This window comes from Vipera ursinii (genome assembly GCF_947247035.1).
Source record: "Vipera ursinii genome assembly, chromosome: 11".
Lineage (NCBI taxonomy): Eukaryota > Metazoa > Chordata > Lepidosauria > Squamata > Viperidae > Vipera > Vipera ursinii.
In genome coordinates this window covers 1,035,776-1,057,856 of record NC_139524.1, presented here as the reverse complement: position 1 = coordinate 1,057,856, position 22,081 = coordinate 1,035,776, and the positions used below count along the sequence as shown (strand labels likewise).

General features: G+C 46.0%; 1 protein-coding gene across 2 annotated transcripts in view; it reads right to left on the bottom strand.

The window, feature by feature from the left end:
* Positions 1-553: 553 nt before the first annotated feature.
* Positions 554-22,081, bottom strand: part of ZWILCH (zwilch kinetochore protein) — an 84,250-nt gene continuing 62,722 nt past the window's right edge. For both annotated transcript variants that reach the window (XM_083371574.1, XM_083371575.1), the window contains 6 exons: positions 18,730-18,886; positions 18,226-18,254; positions 17,535-17,671; positions 16,454-16,549; positions 1,811-1,929; positions 554-901 (listed from right to left, as the gene is read on the bottom strand). In XM_083371574.1, coding sequence (XP_083227700.1) covers positions 816-901; positions 1,811-1,929; positions 16,454-16,549; positions 17,535-17,671; positions 18,226-18,254; positions 18,730-18,886 — 624 coding nt within the window. In that variant the 3' untranslated portion in view covers positions 554-815. The remainder of the gene's footprint in view (positions 902-1,810; positions 1,930-16,453; positions 16,550-17,534; positions 17,672-18,225; positions 18,255-18,729; positions 18,887-22,081) is intronic.

The window sequence follows — 22,081 nt, the reverse complement described above, 5'->3', positions numbered from 1 at the left end:
TTCATTCCAACTCTGTGACAGGCTTCTGAAATTATTTCTATGTTGCAAAGTTCCACAAATTTGTAGAACTCCATCGGTCGGAATTTTGAACTGAATAATTGGCAGGAATAACTGAGTAATTTGGCAGGAAGCTCACCTTCTTCTGGGCCATTTATTAAGAAGAAAGACCTTTCAAAGGTACTGGATTAGAAGCTAGTAATCAGGGGGTCTCTAAATTTGGCAACTTTAAGACTTCTGGGCTTTAATTCCCAGAATTCCCCAGCCAGCATGGAGAAGTCTTAAAGTTTCCAAGTTTGGAGACCCCTGAGCTAGTTGATCTCAGGTGATTTCAAAAACTGACTTTTTAAAATAAGGTTACAAAAACAAAGTACTGAGATTTTTAGAAACCAGGTATGCCTGATTATTTCATTTTTACAGCCAGCTGATGATCATCTTTTAATCTATTCCTACTTTCTTACAGATACTCCCTGGCTTCCCCCATTCTGATATACTATGGATAAAAACAGTTCTGATGGCTTCCCTCCAGAGAAGGACAACCTCTTACAGCCCATGCCAGTGGGGACAAAGCATTTATTGGTCAGAAATAATATGCAGCATAGTCAGTACAAGTTCCTGGATGGCACAGGACTGGGACGTTTGCTGCGGTTGCTACATCGTATTAACAGAAGACATAATCCTCCAGCTCAAGATTCTGCTCTCCACTAAAATACACTTTTGCCTTCAACCTGTCCTCAGCTAGAGAAGTTCAACGCATGCAGCAAGCATCACAATGAAACTTTTTCTGGGTGAATAAAAGAATCACGGATTGCCTATGTTTAGATGAAGTCCACTTGAGAGCACCCAGAAAGAATGACGAAATGCTTCTCTTTGTTGCCACAGATCTCGGTGTCATCCAGTGAATCTGCAGAACAAAAGGAAATGGTAACAAACACAGGGGGGGGGGGGAAGACTCACAACACATTTAACCGCCTTGGATTGGAGGCTTATTTATGAGGGCTCTTTCATGCTTGGGGGGGGGACTTTACTGACATAATTTCTACTGGGGAAACACACCCATTAGACTCAGATTTGGACAGTCTCCCAGCTACAAACCCAATTAAAATCATGCAAAACAAGGAAGTCAGAATCTACTCACTCAGGAAATTAACTTTCCCAAACGTGAAAGTACAGAAGATCAACTATGGGTTCTAGTTATTTTATCCAAAAGGAAATCAAAACAAGGGCATCATTCTTCTCATAGACAGAAAATGCAATTTTATCTAGATCTATGTATAACCCGTTAGAATAGAACACCCAAAACAAATAGATAAGATTCGTAGAAAAGAAGCCAGAGAATAAAAACAGTGCCACAAAAGATTATATGCTACATGCCATCAAATGATCTGCCAATAAATTCCCGAAAGGAGAAGCCTTTTGAACTGGGGAAACAAAAGGGGGGGCTAGCATCTGGCTTTTGTCACGGAAGACAGCAATAAACATGAAGGGTCCTAAGTTCCTTTTTCCCACGAGATGGAGGATACGAGAGAAAGGATGGGGGACTGACCAAATGGGGGTTAAGGGGGGTTAAACCGGGAACTCTTTATAAGGGTTTACTTCGTGGAATAATATTAAGTCCTGTCTCGTTCCTACAACCAAGCATGTCATAGTAAAGATTCTTTTTGGAATAGATTTGACTCCAAGAATTTTGTCTTCCTAAGACGTGGTTTGGGGTGGGTCCTGACACAGGGCTTTGATTTTACAATAGCAACTGTAAGAAATAAAATGTAAACACTAATGTCATTCTAGATTTCAGACAGCAAAAGTTCCTCACCTCCATTGGTTGGCTGCATGTGTTCAGCTGGAGGGGTGCTGCTCAGCTGCCATATTGTTTTCACCCTTTTTGGTCCTTGACCGCTGCTGATTTCCACTCTCCATATTTGAGGATGAGCACTGTAAAAAAAAAAAAGAATTGTCAGATCTCAAGACAATCTTTAAATATTGTAGCTACAAAGAAAAGCTGACAGACTTGAGCCATAACCAGAGAGTGTGATGCCTTACAGCAATTCTCTAGAATTATAGTTTGGAACTCAAAAGACTCTCTCACTTAGCATCTGAATTCACTTGCCTGAAAAGACTAAATAGGAATTGCATGAAAATTCATTTTGATATTTTTCTGTTCTGACAGTGAAGGCTGGGAATAAGTAGCACTGTTCTTCAGTGGTTCTCCTCCTTCCCCAATGGCTGCTTCCAATCAGCTGTGACAGTGAGGCGAAGTCAAGCTGTGGGCCACCTGACAGTCTTTTCCACATTACTATTTAACACCCAGATGAAATGACTGGGACAGATAATTCGTTAGGATGGAGTGAGGCATCACCAATATACTAATAATATCTCCAAAGTAGATTGACAGGAGACAAGTAGAAATCCTCACTTGCTACCTGGAGACTGTTAAAGTTTGAACAGGGAGAAAGACTGGATCCTACCAAGACAAAGTAGCTTGGATCTGGATGTCAGCTTAAGTCCAGAAATAGCTGCCAAGCACAAAGAATCAGAACAACTCTGTGAATAAGCCAAAACTGTTTGGTTATTGCTGATTGCCTGTTTATCAGAATCTTGCCAAACTGACTGCATACCCCTGGGAATCTGGAGATAAAGGCTTTCATAGTCTGGCCTCTGTTGTTTCCTGCCCTTGAGCGATTCCATGCTGGAATGTCTTTTTACTCCCTCCCTCTCCCTTAGCAGGTGGTTCCCCCATAATAGTTCATCTTTGACTCTGAAGAGGGGAGTGCTTTGACAATCGGAACTGGTCACCCCTTGGGGAATCCTGGGATTCAACTTGAATCCCACTTGAACAGCACATGGAAGCTGTAGCCATGAGGGCATGTGAATAACTGTTTGGTACAGCAACGGCGGCCCTTCCTTGACTTTACGCACAATCTTGTCACAGATGGAATACTGTAGTATGTTCTAAGTGGGACTGTCCTGGAAGACCAACTGGAAACTTCAGTTAGTGCAACAGCCCAGACAATCATTTATTATTTATTTATTTATTATTGGGATTTATATGCTGCCCTATCTCCCGAAGGACTCAGGGCGGCTAACAACAATAACATACAATAATACAGAAGTTAAAAGAAAATTAAATTAATGGCCCCTGTAGAATAAATTAAAATTAAGATAAGTTAAAAATTAAAGTTAAAAATTGACTTCCGGGTGGCAAGGCTTCGCCGGAGGCAGCCATTCTGGCCGTCAGCCCTGTTGTCTCCGTAGAGCCGCCGAAAACAGCGCCAATCAGCTGTTTTGATGGCTCGGAAGCCCGCTCCTTGGGAGAAGAGGAGGGGGTGAGCGCCCAGGTAGGGGTAGAGCTCTCCGGGGATGCCAGAGCTAAAATTCTGGCGGCTGAAGGATTGAGCCCCCCCCCCAAGCCTGAGTTTGTGCCGGACTGCAGGGCGCCTCTGCTCCGGGCTTTTGGAGCAGAGCAGGGCGTCAGCAATCATCCCTGCCAGCAAGAGAGAACTTTAGAGAACTTGGATGCAGGCAGAGCGATACAAGAGAATCAGGTGAAAGTGAATTTATGATCTTTAACTCGGTGGATTTTGTGGAGTTTGATGAAAGTGAAAGTGCGTAGCAGGCAATAGTGGGTGATTTCTGTGTTAACTCGTGGATTGCAAGACAAAGGAAATTACCCAGAGATGTGGTGGTTTATTTTACAAAGAGAGCAATTAGAAATGAGGTTATTCAAGCCTTTTACAATAATAAATTTGCAATTGCTGAACAAGAAGTTTTGATTTTAAAAGAGATCCCTCCAAGAATCCTAAGGAGAAGGAAGGAATTTGCCTTTTTGGCACAAGAATTAACACAACGTGATATTAAGTTCAGATGGGAGATACCAGTGGGTATGGTGGTGATGCATGAAGGCACGAGACATCGTCTTATTACAGTGCTGCAGGCACGTGATTTTTATAGTAATGTTTTAAAAGCAGTCCCCATACCACTTTTGGAATCTACAAACAAGAATGGTGAGGGAGAGTCTCAATCATGCAGTGAGAATTTACAAGGTGCTGAAGGAACAACGCAGATGAAAGAGAAAGCTACAGGAGTGGATCAAATTTCAGTATCATCGGAGGAGGTTAAAGATCAGAGAATGACACTTGCTGCTTCGAGACGAATGAGACAAGAGCAAGAACAGGAACAGCAGAAAGTAATGATGGCACCTCCAAAACTTACTTATAGTGAAGCTGTGGGAGGAGCGCGACCTAAGAGAGTGCAGGTGATTTTGGAAGAAGCGCTCCAAAAGCTTCAGGTCGCGAAAGATGGCGACAAAGTTTCTAACCTGGAATGTTAATGGCTTAAATTCACCACAGAAGAGAGAAAGTTTTTCAATATTTAAAACAATTTAAGAATGATGTTATTTGTTTACAAGAAACACATATTAGAGTTACGGATCAAAAGTATTTGTTAAACTCAAGACTGGGTACATAATTTATTGCTTCCGCAACGGATAAGAAAAATGGAGTGGTTGTTTATGTTAAGAATACCTTGACAGCGGCGTTAATTGAAGCAGATAAACAAGGAAGATATGTTATAATTTCAAACAACAGGGAATGTTTTAACTGGGGGAGGGAGGGGGACAGACAGGTCTGGATTGCATCTTCATTTACAACTGAAAAGGAAAGCAATAACCATAAAACCAAGGAGAGTTCCCTTTCCCATGGAAGGACCTGACACCTAGCAACTGATGAGAGCCTGACCAAATGGATGAGGGGAGGGGCTGAAATGGGAATGCTTTATATAGGATTGAAATGTAACTTTTGTCAGATTCCGTCTTGTATTCCCACAATCGATTCCATCCTAGTAAACATTTTCCTTTTGGACTAAACTTGCATCCAAGAGTTCTTATTTCCTAAGATGTGGATTGAGGTGGGTCCTGACAGTAGACAGAATCTGCTTTAAGAGTCAACCTGGAAGGGAAAACCTTACCGGGGGACTTTGCAACACATACAATGTCTGGCGACGAAGCAAGAGAGGAGGGAAGCCCCATGGAGGGGGAGTCTTCCCCCCAAATGGAATCCCAGAGACGATGGGAAGCTGAAGCAGCATATTCCCCCGGGGAAGAAGCTGTTGTGATTCAGGGTCAGCCTGTGGGTCCGGCAGCCGGGTCGGATGACTTGGATGACTCAGACGAGGGGGAGGAGGAGGGTGTTGAAGACGAACTTGCTGATGATGGCTTGGAGGCTTCGCAGAGCCCCCAGCCAGGCCCCTCTTGCTTGGTGGAGACTCAACTGCGCGAGCCCGACAGTGCAGATGATGATGACCCACAGTTGGCCCTGTTCAAGGACGCCCGACGCAGGAGGCAGTCAAGCAGGAGCAAGCAGAGAAAGGCTGTGGGACTCCTCGGGAGAAGGCACAGGGAGGCCACGCCCTGAACTCTAATAAAGGGAGTGTTTGGGGATGGGCTGGTTGCTGAAAGCAACCGCTCCGTTTGAGGATCAAAGTTCCGGTATCTTGTTTCATGTTCTGTTGTTTGTTTGTGTATTAAACTTGGCAGACGCTTTCCAGCCTCAGACGTTTTCCAGCCTCTGCCGTTTGTACAGGGGTTGCCTTTCTGCAAGGCCGGTAGCAGGCTGGTACAGAACAGAAGCGGTGGAGCAGTACGACCAAAAACCCCGGTGGTCGATGGGCGTTGGAAGGAAAAGTGAGTGGGAAAAGGCTTCGGGAGAAACGACCCTGAGGTGTAGTAACCACCAACCGGAATGGAGGCAAGAGATGGAGAGTTCCCTGCACGCCAGCGAGGAGGAGCGGATCCTGGAAAAGGCCATTGATCTGATGAAAGCAACCCTGAGCTCACTGAGGGAGGAGAGAGCTGAGAATCGTAACCGAGGCAGCACCTGGGGACGCAACTGGAAAGGTAACGGAGGGGATCCAACACCTGAAACCCCGGGGCCGTCCAATGGAACAGGAATTGCTGCCTCAGCAGTACCCCCCCCCAGAACCACAGATGGGGACCAGGATGAGGAGCGATACCGGCCACGGCGCAGACAACGCTCCAGCCAAAGACTCCCGCCCCTGGAAGTCAAATTCAAGGGGGAACCATCACGACTGGGATTTTTCCTAACCCAAGTCCTCAGCTACATGGAAGAGTACGGACGGGACATCCCCAGTGACAAAACACGCATCCGAATTGTGCAATCTGCCTTGGACAGGACGGCTGCAGACTGGGTGGTGAACTTGCATGACTCCAACGCCCCAGAACTCAACGACTTCAACCGATTCATGTCATCTTTGAGGCAGTGGTTCGAGGATCCTTTGACTGACCGTAAGGCCCGGGAGAGAATCAAAACGGTGAGGCAGGGCAGGCGAGCAGTGGCTGATTATACCCAAGAATTCCGAGCCATTGCCAGCAAGCTGAACTGGCCAGAAGACATCCTCCTTAGCCACTTCAAAGATGGTCTAAACTACGACCTGTATGACGCTTGCCTGCCTCGAGGAGACCCACCCCACCTCGACGACTGGTACATCCTGGCGGAGGAAGTGGAAATAGACCTACTGAAGAGACACCGCAGAGGAAAACCATGAGGCCGCCTGCCACCCGAGCAAACACGCGAGGGGGAAAAACCACCAGCCACAGCCAAAAAATCAACAGGTTGCTTCAACTGCGGGAGAGAGGGCCACCGTGCTGCAGAATGTCGTTCAAAAGCCCCCCCACGAAAACCAGAGGCATCATCCTCCAAGAAGCCGGGGAAGCCCCAAGGCAACACAAAAGAATCTTCCATGAAGGGGACAGAGGCTGTAGAGTCCACAATTCCTGCCAGGAACTGGGACTGGACTCCGGCCTGCACCGCAGGGACGGTGGACAACTCGGAAGACAGCTCAGAGGGAGAACCATTGGTAAGTGGATCCCTTCCACCCATACTTAAGACAGTGACTATATTAGCTTCCCCTATGCCTGAAGCAGCCAAAATAAAAGCTCTGATAGACTCTGGGTGCATCCGCTGCCTTATCAGCCCAACGCTGGTGGAGAGATTGAGCATCCCAGTGAGGAGGCTAAAACAACCAATCTCTTTTAGTCAATTAGATGGGACAATAGCAGGGGGAGGACCAGCCACCCTAACCACTTTACCAATCCACCTATCACTGGGGCCCCATGAGGAGGACATAACGTTTATAGTGGCCCCAGGCATGGAATGTCCAATGATCCTAGGACTGGAATGGCTGAAGAAATGGAACCCCGGGATAAACTGGAGGACAGCAGAACTCAATTTCCCAAAGGGGGGCAGAAGAACTTAGACTCCAAAAGCACCCCCCCAACCCAGAGGGAGGAGACAGCAGCAGTGGGGAAAGAGAAGGGATTACCAGAGATACCGGAGGAATACAGGGACCTGGCTGAGGTTTTCAGTGAGGAAAGAGCAGATGAGCTTCCCCCCCACCGCCCCACAGACTGCACCATAGAATTCAAACCCGGGGCAAAACTCCCAAAACCCAGGATGTATGCCATGAGCCCAAGGGAAATGGCAGAAATGGAGAGATTCATAAAGAAAAACTTAGAAAGAGGATTTATTGAGCCTGCCAAACCCAAAGTGGCCGCCCCGGTTCTGTTCAGGGAGAAGAAGGATGGGTCTTTTCGCTTGGTTGTGGATTATAGAAATTTGAACACAATTAGTGAATGTAATCTGTACCCCCTTCCCCTAATGAAGGATATGCTATCCCACCTATCGAAAGGAAAGATTTTTACCAAACTAGACCTGAGGGAAGCATACTACCGTATTAGGATTAAGGAAGGAGACGAATGGAAGACTGCATTCAACTGCCCAATGGGGTGCTATCAATTCAAAGTATTGCCATTCGGACTGCAAGGGGCCCCCACAGTCTTTATGCAATTAATTAATGATGTGCTGAGAGAGCACCTATATAAGGGGGTCCTGGTTTACCTCGATGACATCCTTATCTTCACAGAAACCAAAGAGGAACATATCAAACTAGTCAGAGCAGTCCTGAACAAGTTGCGAGCTGCCCACTTATATGCTAAATTATCGAAGTGTGAATTCCATCAGGAAAAAATCGACTACCTGGGATATCGCATATCTCCAGAGGGCATCGAAATGGACCCTGAGAAGGTCAGGGCAGTACTAGAGTGGGCACCCCCCCGCACACGGAAGCAATTGCAAAGTTTCCTGGGGTTTGCAAACTTCTACCGCCAATTCATCCCCGCATTTGGCCAAATAGCCATGCCCCTCACAAATTTGTTGAAAATGAAGGGGGGGTCACCCGTGAAACCCAGCCAGCCTCTGAAATGGTCAATGGAATGTCAAGCAGCATTTGAGAGGCTAAAGAGACTTTTTTCTGCTGAACCTGTCCTAAAACACCCAGATCCCGACAAACCTTTTGTAATACAGGCAGATGCGAGTGATGTAGCGGTAGGAGCTGTACTATTACAAGAAAATGATGGGGGGACATTGCAACCATGCGCATACACATCCAGAAAACTCACAGAAACAGAACAACGCTGGCCAATATGGGAAAAAGAGGCATTCTCGTTGAGGTGGGCATTACTAACATGGCTCCAATTTTTAGAAGGAAATAAAATACCTTTCCAGGTCTGGACAGACCACAAAAATTTGGAAGCACTAAAAACGCCCAGGAAGCTCACTCCTAAGCAAGCCCGCTGGTCCCAACATTTTCACCGATTCAATTTCACTCTCAAACACTTACCGGGGGGAAAGAACTTCCTGGCAGATGCATTATCCCGCATGCCCCAATATAACAGCACAAGAGTTACTGACTTTAAACCACTTGTACCGGAACAACAACTGGCAGCACCAGTCACCACCAGGGCACAAGAAAAAATGAAGCCGAAGGTAGATAGCCAAACTGGAATAGAATTCAGGAAATCTTTGGAAAGTGATGAATGGTTCCAGAAAAATAAACATGTGTGCACAATTAAAGATGGACTGCCATGGGTGGGGGAGAAGCTATATATACCTGCCACACAGAGAATCAATTTCATGCAACTGTGCCATGATACAAAATCAGCAGGACACTTTGGCTTTGTAAAAACCTTACACTGAACTAAAAGGCAATTTTGATGGCCATCTATGAAAAAGGACAAAGAAAGCTATGTGGGTAGCTGTCAAATTTGCGTGATGGCCAAAAGACTGCAAGGGAAACCGCCAGGTCTGTTACAACCGGTAGCAAACCCCTCAGCCCCATGGAAAGAAATAGCCATGGATTTTATCGTAGAACTGCCAGAAAGTAATGGAAACACCGTAGTCTGGACTGTCACAGATCTGTTCTCTAAGCAAGTACATTTCATACCTTGCCAAAAAATCCCAACCGCAAAAGCATTAGCAAAACTTTTTGTATACCATATTTACAGATTGCACGGGGTACCACAACGCATCATATCTGACAGAGGGGTGCAATTTACGACGGCATTTTGGAAAGAATTTTTATCCCTCTTAGGAACCACCCAAGGACTGTCATCTAGTCACCATCCTCAGACAGACGGAGCTTCTGAAAGACTTAATAATATACTTGAACAATATCTGAGATGCTTTATTAATTTTCAGCAGTCCGACTGGACGGACCTACTGCCTTTTGCAGAAGTAGCATATAATAATGCAGTCCACTCAAGCACAGGTTACACTCCTTTTCAAGTAGCTACAGGCCAGAGTTTCAACCCAATACCAGAACTAACCCCAAAAGAACCGGTTATCCCTGATCTGAAGGAATGGATTGCTCAATTACAAAATACATGGCCAATCGTTAGGAAAGCGTTGGAAGATGCCAGAAAAGCATACAAGACACAGGCAGACAAAAAAAGAACCGATCCCACACCATTTAGGGTAGGAGAGATGGTATATTTATCCACAAAATACCTGAAATCACTCCAACCCTGTAAAAAACTAGGACCAAAATATATTGGACCCTTTCCAATTAAAAGAATCATAAACCCAGTAACAGTTGAATTAGAACTACCCAAAAATCTTAGACGAATACACCCAACCTTCCACTGCAGTCTATTAAAGAGAGAACAACAATCACCACTACGAGCAAAAATCCCACCACCACCACCCCCCATCATGGTGGAAGGAGAACAACATTTTGAAGTGAAAGAAATCTTAGATTCCAGAAAACACCATGGAACGATACAATATTTAGTGGCATGGAAACACCTCCCCTCCTCAGAAAATGAGTGGGTTAACAAACTCCATGTTAAAGCTCCATGTTAAAGCTCCAAACTCCATGTTAAAGTTGCTTAAGAGGTTTCATACAGAATATCCAAACAAACCAGGCTAACATTTATATGTTTTCTTTCCCCACAGATGGACTCATCTTTTTTCTGAAAGGAGAGCCGAATGTCAGAATCCATTTATATCACATTTCATAATTGTATAGGTAGAACAACGTGCTATTTCTGGGGATTCTGCCATCTCTCCGAGGGGGGGGGGGAGAGGTTACTAAAGCGATTTTCAAACAACAGGGAATGTTTTAACTGGGGGAGGGAGGGGGACAGACAGGTCTGGATTGCATCTTCATTTACAACTGAAAAGGAAAGCAATAACCATAAAACCAAGGAGAGTTCCCTTTCCCATGGAAGGACCTGACACCTAGCAACTGATGAGAGCCTGAACAAATGGATGAGGGGAGGGGCTGAAATGGGAATGCTTTATATAGGATTGAAATGTAACTTTTGTCAGATTCCGTCTTGTATTCCCACAATCGATTCCATCCTAGTAAACATTTTCCTTTTGGACTAAACTTGCATCCAAGAGTTCTTATTTCCTAAGATGTGGATTGAGGTGGGTCCTGACATAGACTATGATTGTTTGTATATTTATACCCTGTATTGAGCTCTGGAAAGTCAGGGAGGGGGGAGGGGGAGGGAGGGAGGTGTTGGGGAGGGTTGGGGAGAGGGGAGGGGGTTGGGAGGGGTTTTGTCTTTTTAAAAAATGTATTGTAAAACTTTTCAACAAAAAAAATTAAAGTTAAAAATTAAAAACATAACTAAAATCCCTGTCAGTCCAGGTCAGTTCCAGAAGTCGTTCCCAGCAGCAGATGGTCCTGCAAGTATCCCGGGCCTAAGCCATGTAGGGCTTTAAAGGTAAGTACCAGCACCTTAAATCTCACCCGGAAGACAACCAGTAACCAATGCAGCTCACGCAGGAGGGGCGTAATATGGGAGTATCGGGGTGCTCCCATCACTACCTGCGCGGCCGCACTCTGCACCAGCTGAAGCCTCCGGGGGGTCTTTAAAGGCAGCCCCATGTAGGGAGCATTGCAGTAATCTATACGGGAGGTAACGAGTGTGTGGGTGACTGTATGTAGGGCATCTCGGTCCAGAAAGGGGCGCAACTGGCGTACCAGGCGAACCTGGGCAAATGTCCCCCTAGCCACGACTCCAATATGATCTCCAAAACTGAGTCGTGAATCCAGGAGGACACCTAGATTGCGTGCTCTATCAACGGGAGGTAACATCTCTCCTCCCATAACCAAAGATGGAACCTCTTGGACTAAACGAGATGCCGGTACGTAAAGCCACTCAGTCTTGGCCGGGTTGAGCCGGAGCCTGTTCTTCCCCATCCAAATCTGTACTGCTTCCAGGCAACGGGACATCACATCGAGGGCATCACTGGGTTGGTTCGGGGTGGAGATGAAAAGCTGGGTATCATCAGCATATTGATGATACATCACCCCGAAGCCACAGATGATCTCACCCAGCAGCCTCATATAGATGTTGAACAGGAGAGGTGAGAGTACCGACCCCTGAGGCACCCCACAACTCTCTGCTCCCCTGCCAACACCGTCTGCGAACGGCCCGAGAGGTAGGAGGAGAACCACCGTAAAATGGTGCCTCCCACTCCTAACCCCTCAAGACGTCGCAGCAAGATACCGTGGTCGATGGTATCAAAAGCTGCTGAGAGATCTAATAGGACCAGGACAGAGGAATAACCCCTATCTCGGGCCCACCAGAGATCATTCACCAGCACGACCAATGCCGTCTCCGTGCAATACCCGGGCCTGAAACCCGATTGGTATGGATCCAGATACTCAGTTTCCTCCAGGACCAAAGGGAGCTGCCATGCCACCACGGTCTCAACGACCTTCGCAAGAAAGCGAAAGTTGGAGACAGGACGAAAGTTATTTAAAATAGCTGGATCCAATGCAGGTTTCTTGAGGAGGGGCCTTACCACCGCCTCTTTCAAGGCGGCAGGGAAGTACCCCTCACTCAGTGAGGCATTGATAACTGCTAGGAGCCAGCCTCGTGTAACCTCCCGAGACGCATAGACCAGCCAGGAGGGACACGGGTCCAACAGACATGTGGCGGCACTTAATTTCCCCATGATCCTGTCCACTTCATCCAGAGTCACAGGGTCAAACTCTTCTCAAATGTTCTCAGCTAAACTCATCGTTTTCCCCTCATCAGATACTGCCCAGTCAGAGTCCAGACCAGCCCGAATCTGAGCAATTTTGTCCACCAGATATTTACTAAATTCCTCGGCCCGTCCTCGTAAGGGGTCCTCTCCCGTCCCTTGATTTAAAAGGGAGCCGGTCACCCTAAACAGGGCGGCCAGGCGGTAATCTGTGGATGTAATGAGGGTGGCGAAGTAAGCACGCTTTGCCACCTCCATTGCCACAAGATAAGATCTAGAAAAGGATCTTAACTGTGTTCGGTCAGACTCGGACCGACTGGTTCTCCAAATGCTCTCTAGGCCTCTTCTCCGGCGTTTCATCTCCCACAGGTCCATGGAAAACCAAGGAGCAAGCCGAGACTTGCGCCGGGTCAGAGGCCGCAAAGGCACAACGCGGTCGGGAGCCTCCAAAGCAGCCTGTTGCCAGGCATTAACTAAGGACTCAACCGGGCTGTGGGAGAGGGAGGTAGGAATCAATCCAAGTGCCGTCTGGAACCTATCTGGGTCAATCAGGTGCCTGGGGTGGAACCATCTGGTCGGTTCCACCTCCCGGCAGCGGAGGGCGACGTGACGGAGGCCCAACCGCAGGAGATAATGGTCTGTCCATGAAAGGGGTTGAGATGTTGCAGTAACCCCCCCCCCAGACCATTAAGCCACTGCCCAGAGATAAAAATAAGATCAGGCGTGTTTCCCCCCTCGTGAGTCGGGTCCTGAATAATTTGGGTCAGGTCCATGGCCATCATGGAAGCCATGAACTCTCGGGCCACCTCCAACGCACCGCCCAGGAAAGGCAAATTAAAATCTCCCAGAACCATAAGTCTGGGAAATTCAACCGCCAATCCCGAGAGGGCGTCAAGTAGCCCGGGCAGAGCCATTGCTACGCAGCTTGGAGAAAGGTACGCAAGCAACAGGCCCAACTGACCACCAGGACCTCACCTTAAGAGGAGGGACTCACATCCGTCTATCTGAGGGGCAGTGGCCTCCTGTGGACGGAGGGTCTCTCTAATAACGACCGCCACGCCACCTCCCCTACCCTGAACCCGAGGTTGATGCAGCACAGGGAAACCTGGAGGGCATAAATCAATCAGAGGGACCCCTCCCTCCTGGCCCAACCAAGTTTCCGTGATGCATGCCAGGTCTGCGTCTTCCTCCTCGATCAAATCACGGATGAGGGGAGCTTTATTCACAACAGACCTGGCATTCAAATAGATCAGCCTGAGCTCAGGTGTCTGCCCTCCCCCTTCCCTGGGAGAGCAGGTAAGAGCCAGAGGGTCGGAGCGCGCCACAGCTCAAAAATAGCAGGGGCGTGATCCCAGATTACGATATGGCCATCTGTTCATCCATCTGCCGCCATTCCCAATCACCGTGGGGATCACTATCCCTACCCCGTCCCCCTCGGTCCCAAGACTCTCTCCGGTCCCCATATTGCCACGGCCATCAGCCAACCTAGACTGAGAAAGGTCCGGTAGAATCCTCCCTTCATTCTGTCCGGCCTGACCCTCCCCCCTCCCTAACCCTTTAAATTTTTTTAAAAGAAAACCCAAAAGCCTCTTTTTTGCGCCATGCCACCTCTCGGGGTCCCAAGACCCGTCATTAAGGAAACGGCGGCACAAGTTGGATGGCCACATCTGAGAGAGGGAGGAAGCTCTCAGGGCAAGCAGCTCATTTCTGGTGTAAGCCATCAAAAGGTAAAAAGATAAGAGCAAAGGAACGAGTTGGCTGGAACAAACTGCATATTAAATCATGGGCACATTATGGTATGCCCATCCACCCCAATGGGAGTAGCACTGGCAGCCTGTTAACTTCTGAATGCAATTCAGGGTGCTAGTTTTCACCTCTAGAGCCCTACATGACATTGGAAATGAATAGTTCAGGGCTTTTCAACCAGTGGTACTGTCAGAATCCATTTATATCACATTTCATAAATGTATAGGTAGAACAATGTGCTTATTCTGGGGATTCTGCCATCTCTCCGAGGGGGGGGAGAGGATGGTTACTTAAGGCATTCTTCAAACAACAGGGAAATGGTTGAACTGGGGGAGGGAGGGGGAGACACAGATCTGGATCGCATCTTCATTTACAACTGAAAAAGGAAGAAGCAATAACAATAAAAACAAGGAGAGTTCCCTTTCCCACGGAAGGGCCTGACACCTAAGCAAATGATGGGAGCCTGACCAAATGGATGAGGGGAGGGGCTGAAATGGGAATGCTTTATATAGGATTGAAATGTAACTTTGTTAGATTCCGTCTTGTATTGCCACAATCGATTCCATCCTAGTAAACATTTTCCTTTTGGACAAACTTGCATCCAAGAGTTCTTATTTCCTAAGATGTGGATTGAGGTGGGTCCTGACAGGTACGGGTACCACCTGGCAAGTGGTACACGACCATCCTAGAAAAGTAGCAGGGGAGGGGAATGGCAATCAATAGGCTGGAAAAACCCAACCCAAATTTATTTACAGTTCCAAATAATAAAGTCTTTCAAACAAAAAAGCAGCAGAATATTTTCTTCAACCAAAAATACATGATTCAAAACATCCAACAAGAGTCAAACAGATTAGCAAGAACAGACCAGGATTCTCTTTAAATGTCTACCAACAGTTGCCTTCAGCAACTAGCACCGCCCACACCTTCCCCTTTTATTATCAGTCCCAAGGCGTGGCTTCTCAATGCCTTCTCCTCTTTTCACTGAGTTGTCTCATTGATTTTCTCTGGTCTGCTCTGCTGGATTGCCTTCTGCTTCTAGCGACTCTGAACAGATTCAGCTGTGACTCCTCTGAGTCCGACACCTCCTCCTCACACAGCTGAGCCTCATGAGGAACACGACTGAAGGGGAGAGGGTGAGAGTCCTGCAGTGCATCAGAGCCTCCCTCCGACACCAAAGGCTCTCCAAACCCCTCCTCCTCCTCCTCAGATGCAGCTGCTGGGAGCACAGGCTGACACTGAATCACAGCAGGCTGGAGCTGCAGGGCTCAGCAGAAGTGCCAGGATCAGTGCCAGGCTCCAGCTGGAGCTCAGCGCTGATCCTGGTGCTTCTGCTGAGCCCAGAAGAAAGCGCCGATCAGCTGGAATGTTGCAGCATCCCAGGGTCTTGTGATTTACATTCAGATGCTTGGCATCTGAAGTGATCAAAACCTACTGCAACCACCCAGCAGATGGGGGGGAATAAAAACCAAACACCACCCCTACCCCACCCCCGCTGCCAATCCTCAACAGAAATGCTCACAACAATGAAAACCTCGGACAGGAGGAAGAACACCACCAGGTGGGCAGGCAGGTGTCTTGCTCAGCTGTGGCTTGGGGGCACTTTTTTCAGTGACATTGTAACTTCGAAAAGTCACTAAGTGAACTGTTGTAAGTCGAGGACTACCTGTACTTCATCACTTTTTTCCTTTTGGGTGGGGGTCATCAGGTTTTTAACAACTTGCTAGGTGACTGGTGGTACTCAGATGTTGCCATATGCTAAAAGTGGTACAATGGGTGAAAAGGTTGAAAAGCCCTGACATAGATGACCTCCAAGGTCCCTTCCAACATCATTATCTTTCCTCAAAGTCAAAGTTTCAACTACTGCCCACGTGTCAATGCTGCTAACATTGGATGTTTCTGCTTTGACAATTGATGAAAATGCAGCCATTTTCTCTTCTCCTTTAACATGCATTCTTGCTTTTAGAATTTAGGTGCAACGGGAGGGGGGAGGTTGGGATGTGAACTCAGCTTGCCATAATAACACTGCCGTGGGAACCCAAGGACAAATTGGGTTCAGAGCTGATGACGTTTTCACGGACTGAGGAGCTGGGGAGAAACCCACTCTTTAAGCTAATTGGGGAATGTGCTTTATGACAGTTTATTGGGGGTGGGAACTGTACTTTGTTACTTTGTATTTAGGAGAAGGGAATTTAGTTTTGGGGTTCAGTTATGTAGTGCTGATACTTTGTTTCCTGAATAAAAAGTTCTTTAAGAAAAATCACACCTTGAAGTTCTTTCAATGGGTTTCATCTATAGGAACCATGACACCACGTTTGCCATTGATAGATGGCTTTTAACTTGCTGGGGACTTAACTTACTTTTGGTAAAATTCCTTCACCAAACTTGTCCTGACTGGTAGCTGAAATGCCTGCTTTTCATTCAGAGGGTTTTCTTTATAGTAATTGATGCAAGACCTACAAAAACAAAAATATTTCCATACCATCAATTCTCAGAAAAAAAAAATTCAGAAGTCTTTTAAGTTTGAGATGGTCATTTTCAGGGATTATTCTGAGCTTTAAACCCTTGCAGAAAATGGATCTCACATTCAGACTTTTAATTTCAAAGTATATTCCCCACTCAATGTTTCTTGGAGATGGTCTTTAAGTAGCACACATCAGGGAGAACTCTCTTCAAAAATAAATTGTGTTGTGACTTTAGGGACATAATGGGAAGCATAAAGTTGTCAATGCTGTGACAATGGATGCCCCCACTCTGACAATTGATGGAACTTGCAGCCATTTTTACCTCGCTTTTAATTTGCTTTCTTGCCTTTTAGAAGCCAGATGCAGGAGAGATGGGAAAAGTGCCTGGGCTCAGTTAGCCATAATAATATGCTCCACCGTGGGAACTCAAAGGCACAAAACGATAACATTTGGCGGGCTGAGAAGCTGGGAAGTGAGCCAGGTTTCAAGTTAATTGGAGAATGTGATTTATGACTGCTTTGTAGGGGTGGGAATTGTAACTTGTTACTTTGTATCTGGGAGGAGGGAGCTTAGTTTTGGGTTCAACTATGTAGTGCCGATACTTTGTTTCTTGAATAAATGTTCTTTAAGGAAGAATTCTTGCCTTGAAGTTCTTTAATAGGTTTCATCTATCGGAACCATGACAAATGTTTTTTTCCCTTGCCTCTTGATTTAATACAAAGATAGAAATTGAAAATGAAGATAACAATGAAATGCCACTCCTAAAAGATCAAAATAATTTAGTAGCTATCAATTTATGGGTGTTTCCCATACTGCTGAAATATTCCTTTAGCCTTTCTTCTCCCAATGCAGAAAGAAGCGTAGAAGCTGCACTTTTTCCACAACTTTGTAAAGCAAAACCACCCCAAACATCACATTTATTCGAGGAACCCTCTTATTCTTGCTCCTTAAGAAAAAGTTGCTGGCAAGCAATTACTGTGTCAGAAAGATGAGGTTCTCATGTTCTAATTTAATGAGATCCAAGCAGTTGTCCACAATTTCCAACATGTGATGTAGTTTCTGAATACGATGAACCTGTTCCTGAAGATCTACTGAAGTGGACATGAAGTAATCCTTTGAAAGAGATAACACAGAACAAGCATCAGGAGCTATTGACAGCATCCCTAATCCGGAACCAAACACTGACTTTCCTTAAGCATTGAGTAAATAATGTTATGTCAGCTGCAAAAATCCAGAAAGTATCTCCCCAATGCCCTCCACACCAGACATCTGTTGCTATTCAACTCTCCAGTACAGGTAGTCCGTGATTTGTTTAGTGACCGTTCAAGGTTACAATGGAAAAAAGTGACTTATGACTGTTTTTTGCATCATCTCCACGGTCATGTGACCTAAATCCAGGCACTAGCAGGTGTTTATTGACATTTGCAGAGTTCCAGAGTCTGTTATTTGCACCCTTCCTAATTAGCTTCCAACAAGCAGTCAATGGGGGAGCCTGGATTGAATTAAAATCATGTGATTCACTTAATGACTGTGGCAAAAGAGGTCATAAAATCGGATGTGACTCATTTAACAATCACTTTGTTTAACAATGGAAATTTTGGTCCCAGTTGTGGTCCTAACTCAAGGACTATTTATATATTATTTGGAAAGTGGGGAGTATGACTTACCAAGTGAGTGCACATAGCAAGTTCTTTGCCTGAAACACAAAACATAATTTGTATCACAATTTCATACAAAATAAATATTAAAAGCTGCAAGGAAAGCCTTGATTTATTTACTACAAAATTAGAAAACCAGAAGCTAGAGAGAATGACATTTGCCTCCATGTTTGCATTATTGGGACCATCTGAAAAAATGAAAGAAAAACTGGAACTAGGAGAAAGCTAAAGTTTTACCTTCCATAGTTCAGAGGTTGGCAAGTTGAAAGTGGCTGTGGGGAGGGATTTGGCAATGTCAGATCATCAAATTTGTTCAGAAAGTCTCTATTTGTTAGTTTGTAAATTAAATCAATAGTTTGATGTCTGATAAGTAATTTGCTCACCATTTGCCCACCAAAACAGATATTAGCAACTTGTATTAGTTGACAAGATGCTAGTATGTTTTTTACACAGAAAAAGATAAATCATTGAGACACAACTACCCAAAATCAGGATGGATGGCCCACAACATACCCACAAAATAGCTGATATAGTCTCTCTTCATTTTATCCACGCCTATTTCTAGAAGCATTTGCATGGGAGAATCTCCATCAAGAGAAACTGTTTCCATCTTTCCATGGTAAGATTGCTTGATCAATTTGCTCAGTAAGCTGTTACTTTCTTGATGAATCTACAGAGACAGCATATATTTTACTTAGATACTCCTGTTCTATAAATCCAGTATATAGCCTGAAATGTCTCAAAATAACCATTTTAAATAAATCTAATTCCAAAGACTACATAAATTACACATTTTAAATTGCAAAATAAGCTTCCTGCTCCCACCATTCAACCAAAATATAGTTGCCAATAATCATCCCCAGGAATTGCAAAGTCTCATGTTAAACTCACTTTGGAAGAAAATCAGAAAGTGAGACCACAGGGAAGGAGTGAATTATTCTGCCCAAGCCTCAAATAGCAAATCCCCTGAAAGAGGGAAGATTATTGTGTGGGGAAATGCAAGACATCAGATTATAAAACAGGGCTTTAATCACATGGTTGTGGTGTCAACGCTGCTAACATCGAATGTTATTGCTTGACAAGAGATGAAGAAGTAGCCATTTCATATGTTAAACTTGTGTATTGCTTTAAGAGACTGAGTTTAAGGTTGGGAGGGGGGGACGAGTAGGATTGTACCTTCAAGGCCATCTCTAACTAGAGAAGACCTTGGTGGATTTTCTAACGGAAGGGAAACTGATTCTTTAAATTAATTGGAGAATATGATTAATGACAAAATTAGAAAGGTGGAGAATTGTGTTTTAATATATTGTGCAAGGGGCAGAGATATCAGATTCCAGCTTCCTTCGAGCAAGCATTTGCCAGTGTATTAGGATAGTAGTAGTAGTAGTAGTAGTAGTAGTAGTAGTAGTAGTAGTAATAATAATAATAATAATAATAATAATAATAATAATAATAATAATAATATCTGTTGCTTCTTGTCCTGCTTTCAGGTGCTTTGGAGAATAGCTTGACTCCCTCTTCTTTGTGGTAGCCCCTGAGATATTGGAACACTGCTATCATGTCACCCCCTCACCCTTCTCTTCATTAAACTACACATACCCAATTCCAGCAACCGTTCCCTGTATGTTTTAGCCTCCAGCCCCCTAATCATCTTTGTTGCTCTTCTCTGTACCCTTTCTAGAGTCTCGACATCTTTTTTACATCGTGGTGACCAAAACGATGCAGTATTCCAGGTGTGGCCTTACCAAAGCATTGTAAAGTGGTATTAGTACTTCACTTGATCTTGATTCTATCCCTCTGTTAATACAGCCTAGCACTGTGTTGGCTTTTTTGGCAGCTGCAGCACACTGCTGGCTCATATTGAAGTGATTGTCTACTAAGACTCCGACATCCCTCACAGTTACTACTATTGAGCAAGGTACCACCTATACTATACCTATGCATTTGATTTTTCCTGCCTAAATGTAGAACCTTACTTTTTTCACCATTGAATTTCATTTTGTTAGATAGTGCCCAGTATTCGAGTCTGTCCAGATCCTTCTGTATCTTAAGCCTATCTTCTGGAGTATTGGCTATTCCTGCCAGCTTGGTGTCGTCTGCAAATTTGATGAGCTCCCCATCTATCCCCTCATCCAAATCATTAATGAAGATATTGAAGGACTTTTAAAGGTAAAGGACTTTTAAGGTAAACAATGCCTCAGAGTCAGTTGAAAAGCCCATACATCAGAAACTTGACATCAAGCTGGAATCCACACTACTTTTTAAACTAATTAGGGAGTCCTGACCTCCAGTTGTTGTCTCCAAGTTTGGGAGGCAGTCTGGCAAAGAGTTGGGGAAGACCCCATAATGGAGGGAGTAAAATTGCCTGAAGTCAGCTCCCCAGCACCAGCAGCCACCCCAGTGGGGGAAGGGCCAGCAAAGAAGCCGGCAGGGAAAGAGTTTCAGCAATCCTCCCAGCTAGGATCTAGACCCAAACAACCAGGAGAATTGGTCTAGTCGTTGGAGTGGATTAAGCTCAACGGAGACTCCAAGTGCCTCTGAGCAGCCTTGCCATCCCCAAGGGCTTCAAAGGCAGAGGAGGTGGGATGACAACAAAGAGAATCCTGCACATCATATTCCCCAGACCAGTGGGGAGCAGCCAGGCCAGCTGAGATTGAATACTCGGGTGAGTGGAAAATCCTGTCGGCAGATCAGACTGCCTGCCAGACCCAGGAGTCCACTGCCAAGCCTTCCAGACACATAGAGACAGATGACCCCAGCCTGGGGCCTCTGCAGCAATGGGAGGTTGGGAAGCCCCCACAAGTGAAAGGCCAACTACCTCTGAGCTTGCCCCAGCTAATAGAAGCCTTGCAACAGTTGGGGGTGGTGCAGAAGCCTGGAGATCAGGAGCTGGTGGGAGGACAACAGCAAGGGTGGCAGCAGCAGGACCCCAACGTGCAACCCCTGAACGTACAGCAGGACCAGTGGGGCCAGCAGCAGTGGGGGCCCTGGCAGCCATTAAATCAGCAACCGGAGTGGGGCCAGCAGCAAATGGAGACTCAACAACAGCAGTGGGGGCCCTGGCAGCCGGTGAATCAACAACCAGGAGAGGGCCAGCAGCAACTGGTGGCACAACAGCAGTGGGGGCCCCAGCAGCTGTTGAACCAACAACCAGGGTGGGGCCAGCAATAGGGGCCCCAGCAAGCAATGAGCAAGCAATGAGCAACCTTCGATGGGGACCCAGAGAAACTGATTTTTTTCCTCAACCAAATACGCTCTCACTTGAATCGCTGGGGTCACTCTTACCCGGACCCGGGTACGATGGTCAATGTGATTGCATCCAACTTAGAGGGAGAAGCATCTGAATCGTTGAACAATTTATATAACAAGCAGGCCCCTGAATTGGAGGACCCTCACCTTTTCCTCCTGGGGCTGAGGGAAAGATTTGAGGACCCATCCATTGCCCTCAAAGCAGAAGAACAAATCCACAAGATAAAGCAAGCCGGCCGGCCTGTCCTAGAGTACGTGCGGGAGTTTCGAAAGATGGCAGGTTGGATAGAGAGATGGCCTGAGCAATCAATAATTCATCTTTTTAGAGAAGGCTTAGACAACCACCTTTCTCAGGCATGTATCTACCGAGCTGTACCCGACCAGCTGCATGAATGGTATCAGGCAGTGGTGAAATTAGATGTCCAGCTCACCCACTATAAAAAGCCTCCCCCACCTGAAACTGCGCCAAAACCAGGATCCAGATGGCTACCACCACCCAGAAAACCCACAACGACTGCTACTGCCGAAAGACCTAAACCACCTACAGGTCCGTCAATCAAGTGCTTTCGATGTGGACAGCAGGGACATCAAGCAGCGAACTGCCCAGTTCCTTACC